This window comes from Amaranthus tricolor, chromosome 16 (genome assembly GCF_026212465.1).
Source record: "Amaranthus tricolor cultivar Red isolate AtriRed21 chromosome 16, ASM2621246v1, whole genome shotgun sequence".
Classification (NCBI taxonomy): domain Eukaryota; kingdom Viridiplantae; phylum Streptophyta; class Magnoliopsida; order Caryophyllales; family Amaranthaceae; genus Amaranthus; species Amaranthus tricolor.
In genome coordinates, this window is record NC_080062.1 from 5,920,057 (window position 1) to 5,934,259 (window position 14,203).

A 14,203-nucleotide genomic window follows, 5' to 3' on the forward strand; every position below is an offset into this window, starting at 1 on the left:
TATTTTTATTTTTTATTGTAGATTACATAACCCACGAAATCAAGGTAATTATATTTATTTTACTAATTTGCAAGTTCATATCTTTATTTTTTAACATGTAATTTAGTAATTTAGTGCTAAAGATATCATTTTATTTGTGAATTTTACATTATTTGAGTTTATGTTATTAGTTTGTCAAATATTTGTGTATTTGTTAAAAATGTCCATTCTCACTCCCGGTTCCAATGCTAGAATGGAGCCTTGAGAAACTATCAGACGCCCTAGGTAGTTTTGTCACATGGCCATATGCTTGGGTCCGATTCACTACTATGGCAATAATCATTTGTATCTTATTTATTTTTACTATTTTAATTGTATGCTTACACTAATTTAATTGTATAAATTGAAATAGCAAAAGAGTACAAAGGGCTCTAGGAGAGAGATCGGTTCCTCATCAAAGGTGTCGACTGGTTCAAAGTCGGTGGCAATCACTCCAATTTTGACTGATGCGGAGCTAAAAGATCTCTCTCAAGATTGCAAATGGCTGCACACATGTGCGTCTCGCATGCGTGAGGAGGACCCAATCGTTCTACCCCTGCAGAAGGAACAATTTTGCTTTGTTGAAAGCCCTTTTGTAATTATTGGTCCTGGTGACATTGGACAATTTTTGAGAGGAGAAATGTTGAATGTAGCTCTTATCCATATCTACATGAGGTGATGTTCATTATCTTACAATTTAGGCATTATTGTTTAATTGTTTTAATAACCGAATTCTTCTTATTCGTGAGTTTAGTGCGGCTTACGAGGAGCTAAATTCTTGCGAACCTCCAATAAAAATTGGATGGTTTTTTCCTGAATCGATTTCGAGTACTAAAAGTGTAAATGATCCAGATGATGTCAAATAAATACATTGAGACTGTTTTTGAATAATTCCCTTGCATCTAAACACATGTTCATTCTGGCTCCATATGTGGAAGAGTAAGTTTTTATTTTTGAAATTGAACTTATCTTTTGATTTTTAAATTCACATATTCTCTAATTTGTTAATTTTAAATTTGCGTTTGTAGTTTGCATTGGATACTTTTGGTCATATGTCCTTTGACAAATACTGTGCACGTCTTCGACTCATTACATAAAGCTCAAAGCCCGTCTCGCAAGACAAAATTCAAAGACTTGTTGAATGTGTAATTTTATAAATTTTACCAATTTCATATATATATATATATATATATATATATATATATATATATATATATATATATATATATATATATATATATATATATATATATATATATATATGTATATATATATATATGTATATATATATATATGTATATATATATATATATGTATATATATATATATGTATATATATATATATATATATATATGTATATATATATATGTATATATATATATATGTATATATATATATATATGTATATATATATATATATATATATATATATATATATATATATATATATATATATATATATATATATGTATATATATATATATAAGTATATATATATATATATATATATATATATATATATATATATATATATATATATATGTATATATATATATATATGTATATATATATATATATGTATATATATATATATGTATATATATATATATGTATATATATATATATATATGTATATATATATATATGTATATATATATATATATATATATATATATATATATATATATATATATATATATATATATATATATATATTATATATATATATATATATAGTACTACATTAATATTATTACATGCATTGATATATAAATAGTTATACTATTCCATGCGTTTCAGCACAATGAAGAAAGTGCGTGGAGAAATGGGATCTATATCTAGAGCCATATATCCGAAATGGGAATTAGTAAAGGTACAAACACTATTCGAAATACGTTTCATTAAGCGTTTTTGGCTTTTTTGCGCATAAAGTAGCTCAAACTTGGTTTGTTTTGCACAAAACTTGGCACACAATACTATATGGTATATATTATTGTGTTCAAATGGTTAGAATTGAAAATCATAGTCATATGCTTGAAATTACGTACTAAGTTGCGATTTTAAGGGTTTTTAAGCGTTTTTGGCTTTTTCGCGCATAAAGTAGCTCAAACTTAGTTTTTTTGCACGAAACTTGGCACACAACACTATTTGGTATATATTATTGTGTTGAAATGGTTAGAATTGAAAATCATAATCATATGCTTGAAATTATGTGCTAAGTTGCGATTTTAAGGATTTTTAAGTGTTTTTGGCACTTTCGCGCATAAAGTAGCTCAAACTTGATTTTTGGCACGAAACTTGGCACACAACATTATTTGGTATATATTATTGTGTTGAAATGGTTAAAATTGAAAATCATAGTCATATGCTTGAAATTTCGTGCTAAGTTGCAATTTTAAGGGTTTTTAAGCATTTTTGGCACTTTCGCACATAAAGTAGCTCAAACTTGGTTTGTTTTGCACGAAACTTGGCACACAACACTATTTAGTATATATTATTTTGTCAACACTATTTGGTATATATTATTGTGTTGAAATAGGTAGAATTGAAAATCATAGTCATATGCTAAAAATTACTTGGTAAGTTGCGATTTTAAAGGTTTTTAAGCGTTTTTGCGCTAACATCTATTTTCTCTTAGTGTTTTCGACAAGATAATACCGTTGATTGCGGCTACTACACTCTCAAATATATGGACGATCTCTTACAATCCGTGAAGAACGTTGGAGTCGAAAATATTGACGCCGTAAGTATTTATTACGTTCTTAAATTATAATATTATATATTTACTATTGGTAAAATCTAATGTTTATGTGTCATTCAAACTTTTTTAGTTATTTCATATAATATTATATTATAGGTTTTATTCGACACTCCAAGGAAAACACATCCTTTGAGAGAGGGGGAAATATGTGGATTGAAAGACAAGATTGCCGTGTATCTTGCTAATTTATGTGTTTGGTAATTAATGTAATTAGTTTAGATTTAGGACTAATATATGTATTTGTTTATTACATATTATTACATATTATTATATATACGATCGAGAGTGTATATATATATTAGTTGGTGATTATTGGTGATAATTGGTGATTATCATTAGATTATTACATTGTACATTAATCATTGTTTATTACATTGTACACTAATCATTGGATTATTTATAAAACGAAAAAAAGCAAAAAAAAAAAAAAATATATGCTATATGCTGCGGTTCCACCAAAACTGTAGCATATAGTGTATTTTTATTTTTTTTTAAAAAAGACTATATGCTGCGCTTTTGGGAGAGCCACAACATATAGTCTTTTTCAAAAAAAAATCAAAAATACACTATATGCTACGGGTTCCCAAAAATCGCAACATTTAAAATAGGTCATCTGTTGCTATCACTAATGCTAATGCTGAGGGTCAAAAGTCAAAACCACAACATATTATGGCCAAAAAATCGCAATAAATGATGTTTTTTCCACTAGTGTCCATCCTACAGTAAGTGTTAAATGAGAGGGATAGAGAAAAAGGTATTTCACAGGACTATTCCTAATGGTAGTTTTGAGATGCAACCGTTTAGGACCCAACTCATGAAATGACCCAAATTGAATAATCCTTATAATTAAAAATTAGTATTTGCATAATAACTTCTAACGTGGATCAAATTTGCAACATTATGTTTCTCAATTAAGCACATGAAAACTGAACTACATAGTTAGAAAAAAATAAATAAAACTATACTTATATAAAGACTCTTTTTTTTGTCTGACCGAAAATTATCAGAAAGGACACTGATATTTCACAACATAGTTTTCAAAACATAAAAGGAAATTAGAAGTGGGTCAATGAGGACCCTACCCATTAAAGAAAAACAAATTTTAGCCAACTATCATGATCATCACACCATCCATTTATCACATCATCATCATCATCATATATCCCTTTTCTTTTCTTTTCTTTTCTTTCCCCTATAATCACTCTTTTCTTCTCTATAGTACTACACTACTACTAACTCTTACATGTAAACACTCCATTTATTAATATTCCCACCTTTGTAGTAATTTGTTGTACCATTAAACTTAGGAATTATCAAGAGAACACACACACAAAAAAAAAAAGTAAAAATGGCGGGAACAGTTATTGCAGTAGATTCAGCAACACAAACATATGATTTTTTGTCAGATGAAGAAGAAGAATGTTATAATGTGCATGGAATGGGGAATTGTAGTCCCAGAGTGGTTGTGGATACTTCACACCCATTCGAGTCGGTTGAAGAAGCTGTTATTCGCTTTGGTGGTCGTGGCTTTTGGATCCCTCGGCCTATTCTTGCTCCAGATGATCATTATGTAAGTAAAGTTTGACTTTTGATTTTACTCAAAAGAAATTAATTTATATAAAGCTTTTAATAGTTAAAGTCTAATAAATTATAGAGTGGTGAATCTGAAAATTAGTATAGAATGTGCTGAACTTTTATGCGCGTATAATCAACGTAATTGTCATTTTTGTATGCTATATGTTGCATTGTTTGATATCAAAAGATTTTTATCAAATAACTTGGATCATGATTAGCTTGTCTTTGATGAAATCGTCTTATCATTTTGGGTGAAATTACATGGGGCTGTGGGAGACCCAATTCTCCTTGCTGAAAATGTAGTTCTTTGTAAATTTGGCTTTGATCCCCTTACTAATATGATATATAGTTTAAAGTGAGTAAAAATATAAAAAAAATTACTATAACTCAATGGTTGAACTAATACATTTGTAATATAAGGTTAAGAGATTAAATTCTAATTTAAACTATTATTTTTATAGACTAATAAATTTATATGGTTCAAATTCATTTCAGTCTATATGATTTTAATATTTTTATAGTTTAACTAGTGTTTAATGGTTTGTGCGGGTCATTGTTGATTTCGGGTTAGGTGTTTTACGTGGGTTTGAAATCGGATTTTGTGTCCATATTGTTTTTACATAATTGTAAATCATTTTAAATTTGAGTCAAATCGGATTCGGTCACAATGTTGTGTAAATTTTGGGTCATCATGTCAATTTTAAACACCTTATATAATAAATAATTTTCTAGTATATAGACAATTTGGCCCCTCGAATTAAAAATCCTGGCTTCGCCCTTGCTTACCATGAGAAGGATCTATATAATTTATCATTTCTCTAATGGGTCATTTCAAGATTGTAAATAATCAATTTAAAGTGTTAATTGATCACTTTTAGACTAAAAAATTATCACTATAAAATTATTACCGATCATCATTTTAAGATGATAAATATACATTAGGTCAGTCCGATAGAAATAATCTAACCATAAAAATTTCTATATTAGTCTTTCCCTTTTACGGTGCAATATTTTCATTTTGATTAATGATCCCATCATTTTTTTAATTTTTATTCACACACTTTTTTTATCCTTTAATCTTATTTATATAATTTTAGGAGTTATTTTCTTAGTATTCGTGTAAGGAGATTGTATATGAAGAGATATTAAAGTTTAAAAAATTTGTTGAAAATAATCAGTGTCATATCTTGAAGAACTTGTAATTTCAACAACCATAAAGATCACTAGTTCCAAACTTCCAATTCTTACAAAAAGTGCTTTACTTGTCCTTTCAAAATTCTAACTTATATGTCTTGATGTTGTAACACACCCGAATTTCCTCTCGTCCTTTATGATATTAATTTCGTTAAAAGGTCAGAAACGGGTCGGAAATTCAGAGGTATTACAGGTGTGCTTGTCAATCTTCTGTATACTTAAGTTGATTTTGTAATTAATTATGTACTTAATTTACTAATATGTTGCCACTTAAACTAAGTAGTGTACTATTTATCTAGCTATATTATGAAGTAGTTGAAATTGGGCTACTTATTAATTATAAGAACTCAACTAAAAATATTAAGGGATAACTAAATGAAATTAAATTAAATAAATTGATGTATGTATAGATATTTGTGTGTGAGTAGTATAATAAGTGACCTAGCAATTTTTCCATTCATCTTTTTAAGAAGCATTTGTCACTTAAAAAACTATTTAAACTAAATAATACTTCCTCCTTTACAATGTAAGTTTTTATTTTTGTTTTGATCTGAGTCTTTTTACTATAAATATTGTCTCATTTTCTTATTTTAAATGTTATTTTATTGTTGATAGTTTTGTGAGAATATAAGCTTGTAATGAATAATATCCTCAAAAATAACAACCAATAATTCATATTAAAAGTTAAAATTTAAAAAATGCAATTATTTAATTTACTACTAATATATGAAATATATAAATATATAATTTAGAAAGAAATGGGTCCGTATAGATCTTTATACTTATAGCATTTAATGAGCACTCATCAACATTTAATTTATCAATAAAAATTGATTGCCATTTGATTTTTGACCGGGACAAAAATAGGATCGAGTAGGATTTGGCCATCTCACTAAGGATTTCAATGCATGCTGAAAATATACTTTTATTGTCACTTCAATTTGAATTAATTGAAAGTTAACAATAAATTAATACTCCATTATTTTTAGTAAAAAAATTGTAAAATACAAAATAATATATCGTAATAACATATAGGTGTTTACAGTTGGCTATTGGTTATTGGATTGTTTAATTAATTAATAGCATTGACTTTTTGTTAGTAAATCAATTATTATGAAAGTATTTCGTAAAAATTATTGTTAATTATTGATTGATTATTGGAGAGAATAGTGAGTACGTCCAAACTCAATATTTGACTATTCGAAAAATGTTTGATATTCAAAAATCCTAGTATCAAAACGCTAATATCTATTTGATATTTAAATTTTCAAATCAAATATTCGATCCGAACTAAAATTTTGAATCGGATATCAGAACAAATTATGGAGAACCATCCGATAGTTTTGGTGAGTGATATGTGCATGCATGTCACAATTTGTGCTGCTTTGTAACCCGTGACCTAGATGTTGGCTTCTGTTACCATGTTAAGAGACCAACTCAACTATCAGCTTAAGCTTATGGTTGGTACCCAAAATATGTAATCTAACACGCTTCATTAGATTAGTTCACATTTCAAAAAAAGACATTAGTATTTCACAAAACCATAGTGGCGAACATGTGATTAAGGGATAATGTTAATGAGGATGATAATCACTATGTTTATCACACTATGTATGGATCTTTGAACTTACTTTTAGCAATTAGTACTATTACACCACTAGTTCTTGTCTTTTAGTTAAATAAATTATGTGTAGTTTAATGTATTTTTTGGAATTTAATTCTGAATTTTAATCGGATATTTTTACGTATTGTTTTATCAGTCTGATCAGGCCATGTTATGTTATACACTACTACATCTATTGTTCAAATCCCAACTAAAAGAGACTCATTACTTTCATTAGTATAATGATGCATTGTTATAAGTCTCTTCTAACTAATGGTGCATTCTTATCAACAGCATAACACAGAACAACCTGATGTGCAAAAACTCGATGATCGAACCGCAACAATGCTAAAAGATCTACAAAAGAAAGAACAAGAAACACAAGAGATCCTAAAAGAACTTGAGCTAACCAAAAGGCTAGTAGAAGAACTAAAACAAAAGGTCCCAAAAGAACCTCCTAACAAAGAGTATGTGAACAAATATCCTGTTGATCATACCATTGTGCAACCCACAAGCAAGAACGAAGAACAATCGAATCAAATCCCATCATCAGCTGCTGGGGTTATAATGATGGAGTTAAAACAAGCGAAACACAGTCTTTATCGGAACACCCATGATCTTGCTGAGCTCCGCGCTTCTGTGGAGGCACTCAGCAAGAAAATGGATGATAAAAAAGTGTCGTTGGAAAGGCCTCGAGACATTACTGTTGGTGGGTGTGTTAACTCGATGGCAATCTCGAGGGAGCTTAGAGAGCTGAACTATGAGGCAGAACAGTTTATGAAGACAGCAGAAGCAGCAAGATCAGAAGTTATGAAGGCAATGTCAGATGTTGAGCAGACTAAAACAGGGCTAAAAATGATAGAAATGAGATGGGTTGTGGCTAAAAAACTCGAGGATGCTGCTCGGGCTGCTGAAAGTCTTGCACTAGCCGAGATTAGGGCATTAACAAGCAATGAAAGTGTGGTGTATGATCAGGGTAATAGTCAGAATCATCAGCAAAAACAGGATAGAATTAGTCTCACGTTAGAAGAGTATTGTGCTTTAGCTGATAAGGCTCAAAAAGGCGAAAATATGTTCAAAAAGAGGTCGGAAATGGATGGAAATGAGGAGAAATTAAGGAAGATTGAGGCATTTAGAAACTCGTTTCCTACACGAGCTACACGAAGGGACTCTAGGTTGCTCGATGGGAATGAGTTCGAGTATGGTAGGAGCGAGTGTAACAAGGTGGTTGCAAGGCCAACGACATCGATTGGTGATATTTTGAGTAGGAAACTTGTGTTGAGGGATGATTTGGAAGTCGAGGCGAAGGAAGAGAGGAGTGTAGGAGGGAAACAAAGAGTGTCATTGAATCAAATGTTGAGGAGACATAGAGGAGAAAGTGTTTCTCCTCCTAAGAGAAGAGGAAAAGAAGGGAATGAAGGGAAGAATTTTTTTTCTAAGAGAAAGGGATTAGGATTTGTTCATATATCACTTCCTATGTCTAAGCATAATAAGAATAAGATCCAAGCATTGAATTTTTGGCGTGGCGATGATGAGTAAATGAATTATAATGAATGGTTGTGTGCAGGGGCAGAGCAGAAATACGTTCTAATTTTGAAAGTGATTAGTATTTGAGATATCTTACTTTATGGGATATTATGCGATTGGGCACCTTGCACATGTTCAGATTTACCTTTGGTAATTGTGTGCTTTAATATTAGCTAACATATTCTTTCTTATATTATTAGTATGTTTGTAATCTTTCTTCGATTGTGTGGTGCTTTCTATTTATGTTTGTATTTGGGTTGTAAAGGGTTTTCTCTATATGATTTGTGCTTATATTTGGAGTATGAATGGATTCCTTCGTTTGTTTGAATGTTATCTTTAGTAAAGAGGGCAATCAATTGGGGGCACATGTAACAATCATGGAGTATTACGTAAATTCATGTTCGTCTTTAGTTATTGGTTGGTTCAATTAGCTTATTTGATCAATCGGTAATATTAGGTGATTTGTTAACTACTACGTCACTTACTAAAGTCAACAAATATTGAGACAAAATTTATGGATAAAATTTTAACAAAGGATAAAAGATAGACTAAAAAAAAACACGTTAGCAAACTACTCTCTCTGATCGTATTTGTTGTTCCTATTTTTTATTTTAAGCAATTTTATTTGTATTTTGTTAAATAATTTTTTTATTTATATCACATTTTTGACTTAACTAACTTAAATCATTTTAATTTTAATTTTTAAACGTCAATAGTTCTACATATTTTTTAATTACTTAAATTTTACATTTTTATAATGTTTATGGTCTTTATTTCCCCCTAACTTTATTTTAACATTTTTAATGTTTATGATTCTCATTTGCTCCATTAACTCTATTCTTCAATAAAATAATATATTTACCATATAAAAAATTTAACTTTTCCTAATTATTGCTCATTGGAGTATGAATGGACTAATAATAATTTAAACACAATTTCTTATATAAGACGGTCAAATCGTGAGAAATACTTCATAGTTTGGTTAAATAGTTTAATAATAGTAATTTTTAGCTTATAAACTTGTTGTTTTGATGTTGTGTCAGACACATTTAAAAGGAGATTATTGGCAAACAGCTTTCCACCTTACCAAAAAACAAACGACATTTTTAACCATTGGCGCTCTTTTTAAAGATCTTTTCCGGGTAAATTAAATTTTGAAGTTTCAACTGTTCTACTGTTTAACCTATTAATAAATTAAATCAAACTAATGTGAACACCATAACCCACTGTTTCTCCTTTCCAATGGAGAATAAGAACCAAAATTAACATCATTTCATCAACAAAATCGCTTTATCTCCTCCATTTAAGCACCTTCAATGGCGACTCGCAAAAGGGTTCGTGCTTTTCGCTATGCTCCCCCTCCTCTCCGTGCTCCCGATGGAAGCGCCTTCATGAATTGGTACTAATTCTTATCCATGTTTGAGTAATTATAAAACTATTTTATCTTTTTTATATGAATTTTTGGGTTTTTTTTAGGGTTTTTGTAATTTTTTTTTTCTGGATTTGTATTTTTTCAGTGAAAAATGTGGAGTGTCGGTGGCAATTGCATTAATGGATATGCATGATTGCAAAAGGAAGAAAGATGTGAAGAAATTTAAAGGGAATTCTAAGCCTTCAATTCCTGAAAAAATTCTGATTTCGGAGCAACCCAGATCGCCTTTTATGTTTTTCATGTAATTTCTTGCAATATCTCTTCTGGGTTTTAATATTGAAACACTTTCAATTCCCAACTTAAATTCCAAGGAAAACCCTTTTGGAGTGGTTTTTCTAATCAATTTTGAAGCACTTTATTTGTCATTTTTGACATTTTAATGGTTAATTTTAGGGAAAGTTATTCAAAATCTTGCAAAAGTGGTCAAAATTCGATTGAGGTTAATCGTGAAGCTGTTGAGAAATGGAAGAAAATGTCTACCAAGGTATATGCCCCACTACTTTAGCGTTACAAAAAGTTGTCAAACCCGTTTTTTTTGTTTTGATTTACAGTCTTTTTCGAGTGGAAGTTTTCGGTGCTCGTAACTTTCTTATTTTCTTCGAAAACAATATGGTATATATTCGACCGTATTTTATTTTCTAATATAAATGGAATAAATTAGATATAATGTGTTAAAGAAAAAGTAAAAAAAAGAACTCTTATTTCGAGTTGAATATTTAGCTCCAATAATCGATAACATTAGGACTTCAAAAAATAGTAGGATATAGGATCAGCGCCGGTTCTATTTCTATACCCATTCAAGGTATACGATTGCCTAAACCCTTGGAAAATAGGAGTTTATATATATTAACAAACTTCATATATTTTATTATAATCATAACTCAGTTGGTAGAATGTCTTCTTATCATATTATCGGTCAGGGGTTTGAAACCCACCAATGTTAAATTTTGGTTCTTATTTACGATTTATTTGACAATAAGTAGTACTTGTTTACATGTTTGTCGTTACTTTTATAGTTACATTTGACATTTGAGTCTTCTGTTATTTTTAATTATTTTTAGGTATATGACATTAAAATTTTAGTTATATCTAATTATTTGATACCATACTAAAAAATATAGCATCATTTTTTTGTCTTTATTAATGTTTAAATGGTTAAAAAAGTGTTTCAAATTTCTAAACATCAAAAAGTAAATAGGAATTATATAGTTTTTGCTCTAGCCCTCCTAGGATCCTTTTTATCTCATCTGCATAAGTAGACTTATTAACGTAAGAGTGTTTATAAATTTGATTGTTTAGGAGAGATGGCCATATATTCTTCAAGCACAAAAAGTGGATATGGTTTATATGAATATTCTTCGTCAAGAAGAAATCCAACTTTCTCAAGTAAGTTTTATGAATCAATGATTTCTAGTTCAATCATTTGTAATAATTTCCATGGTTGAAATTCAAACTTATTGTTAGTGATTTGTAGTTGAACCTTTGTATTTATGGTTATGATAGAAACAAATGGTTGAAAGATATGAGATTGTTATCCTAGGAATGTAAGACCTAAAAGAGCAAATATCATCATAATAACGCGTACATATATCTAATAAAACTTGTTTTTCATTTATAAAATAGAATTTATAATTTTCATTTTGGGGCCCACGGCACATGCTTTTCCTATCCCATCTCCAAAACGGCCTTATACAGCTATGCTTGAACGAGCCACATCATGCTCAAACGAGCACAATGCCTGCTCGTACAAGCAAAACCTATTGCCAAGTCTTCGGAAATGTTTTGATCAATGTTCTGAATGAAGGGAGGTCAATTAGAAGAAATATGACCATTTTACTTATATAATGTAGTGAAAAACTCTAGTTAGACAATTTAGAACATTTACACCCTTTTTCTTTTGAGATTAAGACTCTATCAGAATTATTATATGTATTTCAAAATTTTTTAAAGTGATAGAAGATCAAAATTGTTTAAACTATCCAAATAATAATGTACAAATCTAAAACTTTCAATCTAACCATTTATTTTCACTGAGCTGGCTTCTCTTGTAAGCATTGTATCTTACATTACATTTCTAAAATTAGATTTTTTTGCATCACTAACTTTTTTAATCTTTGTAAACATTACGAATAAATACAGGACGGTGATGATGAAGCAGATTCAGCAAAAGGCACTCAGGTTTTCCTTTTTTTTAATGCATTGCAAAAATACAGTTTCGTTTACGGCAGAGCCTTTTTAAGGTAGTTTTGAGGTGTAACCGTTTAGGACCCAACTTATAAAGGAGACCAAATTGAGTTAGTCCTTATTATGAAAATTTAACTTGTGCATAAGTACTTTATCATTATACGATCTTAAATTTGCACATTTATATGACGTTAATGTGATGGAAAAAAAGAGAAACTATGTGATGCATTATTGAAGAAACAAAAAACAAAACTTATATAAGAGCCATTTTTTATGTTTCGACAAGGGCCCAAAAATTATCAAGAACGGCACTCATTTGTGTTCACGTTAATAGCCACGAAACAGATATCACGTCCATTACGTATGATTTCGCTTTCAAATGCAGCCTATATTTTGGTCGCAACAAACTCAAATAATACGGTCGCGATACGGTGACAGGGCCTTATTTTTTCACTATGACTCAATTTCTATTACAAATTTTTTGAACTCAATGAGACTACCTCTATTAGACACTTATTTCTTCCATTATCTCTGAACTTCAGTATGGTTCTGAATACTCGGATGACTATGATTCTGAAGAAAGTGAAGGTTGGAACAAGTAAGTAATACATTTCATTCCATGCATCATTTTCTGTGTTAGTCTATATAACATATCCTCGTGATAATTAGAGTTAGGTTTATGAGATTATGTGCTAGCACATTGTGGAAACGGTTGCAATCGGGGTAATGAATGTCTTAATATCAGTCGAATTATTCCTTAATACGGCCCAAAATGCGATTTTTATACACCTTTACAATATGGGAAATATCGATTCGTTTGTTTTAAAAATTTTACAATGCAGCCGATGCGATTCAATGTGGCCTTGTTTTACACTATGGTGCTGCATGCATCTACACTTCTAGTTGTCGCTCAAAGTTCTCTCGTGTTAAAGAGGGAGTATCAGAGTATTAATATATTTTGAGACTTCAACCATCAACTTAAGCTTTTGTTTGATGGTTGAATTGGTTCCTCGACATTCTATGCTATTTCTATTTGTCTATATGAAGTATGTGAATAAATATGGTGCTTTTTCAAACAGTTTGCGATGCCAATTGCACAAGAGCTGTTTCTGCATTGAAGTGAAATGAAGAGATACTAATGGTCTTGGTATTTCCTACTTTATCCAAGGCAAGTCATTTTGGATATTTATGTACAGTCTAGGGTTTGATTATGTACAGGGCTTTTTGTCTATATTTTCCCTGGATCTATAATCTTAATCTAAGGTTCATTAGGACTACTAAATTAGTTGTAAGATATCAGCTAATTTTGGGGTGATTTTGCTACAAACTTGCCCTTTTGAGGCATTTTTGCACCCATTGTTTGAGTTTTGCGTAGTGCTCCACTTTGTATTTGCGACTATCAATCTTTAGTGGAAGTTTTATTAATTCTGGCTTTGAAGAGATTTTGTCTTAATGCTTTTTGGTTTTTGTCTGTCTTTGAATTAACTATTAAAAGTAAAAGTGTCATATTGCGAGATAAATATGACTTTCAGTAGTAAAGTTAAAAAGACTGTAAAATGCGATTAGTTCTGTAATGAACTTTTAAGCAATTGAATTTTATATGAACTTCATCATGTATTTCGCATTTGTCTATATTTATTGTTAATCGATATACACAAACACCATTTTTTGGTCGGAACTCTACTATCCAATATCCTATCATTGCTTGTCTTAGGCATGCAAATAATTCCAATCTAACTCCTCTTATGTTACTCTCAATCACTATTTTTGTCGAAATTTAGTTAATTTGAACATCATAATTTATTGACGATTTTCTCGTAAAACCCCCAACTTATATATTAAGTTGTGTTTTAGCGAATCTTCAACCTCTATCAATAACATATTAACATTCGATCAATACTCTACATC

At 29.8% G+C, this 14,203-nt stretch overlaps 2 protein-coding genes across 2 annotated transcripts; both read left to right on the forward strand.

Annotated features, from left to right (window-relative positions):
* The first annotated feature begins 3,946 nt into the window (after positions 1–3,946).
* Positions 3,947–9,007, forward strand: LOC130803143 (WEB family protein At3g51720-like). Its single transcript, XM_057667326.1, has 2 exons — positions 3,947–4,350; positions 7,447–9,007. The coding sequence occupies exons 1-2, from the start codon at positions 4,129–4,131 to the stop codon at positions 8,689–8,691; spliced, it is 1,467 nt and encodes a 488-aa protein (XP_057523309.1). The 5' UTR covers positions 3,947–4,128; the 3' UTR covers positions 8,692–9,007.
* Positions 9,008–9,763: 756 nt separating this feature from the next.
* Positions 9,764–13,946, forward strand: LOC130803145 (high mobility group B protein 3-like). Its single transcript, XM_057667329.1, has 7 exons — positions 9,764–10,078; positions 10,197–10,352; positions 10,505–10,595; positions 11,411–11,497; positions 12,251–12,289; positions 12,838–12,893; positions 13,375–13,946. The coding sequence occupies exons 1-7, from the start codon at positions 9,996–9,998 to the stop codon at positions 13,421–13,423; spliced, it is 561 nt and encodes a 186-aa protein (XP_057523312.1). The 5' UTR covers positions 9,764–9,995; the 3' UTR covers positions 13,424–13,946.
* The last annotated feature ends 257 nt before the right edge of the window (positions 13,947–14,203 follow it).

Excerpts from the sequence above, each read along its gene's own strand:
- LOC130803143 (XM_057667326.1), top strand. The coding sequence starts at position 4,129 with ATGGCGGGAACAGTTATTGCAGTAGATTCAGCAACACAAACATATGAT. Across the intron at positions 4,351-7,446 it reads TTGCTCCAGATGATCATTAT|CATAACACAGAACAACCTGA; the intron begins GTAAGTAAAGTT and ends TCTTATCAACAG.
- LOC130803145 (XM_057667329.1), top strand. The coding sequence starts at position 9,996 with ATGGCGACTCGCAAAAGGGTTCGTGCTTTTCGCTATGCTCCCCCTCCT. Across the intron at positions 10,353-10,504 it reads TCGCCTTTTATGTTTTTCAT|GGAAAGTTATTCAAAATCTT; the intron begins GTAATTTCTTGC and ends GGTTAATTTTAG. Across the intron at positions 12,290-12,837 it reads ATTCAGCAAAAGGCACTCAG|TATGGTTCTGAATACTCGGA; the intron begins GTTTTCCTTTTT and ends TCTGAACTTCAG.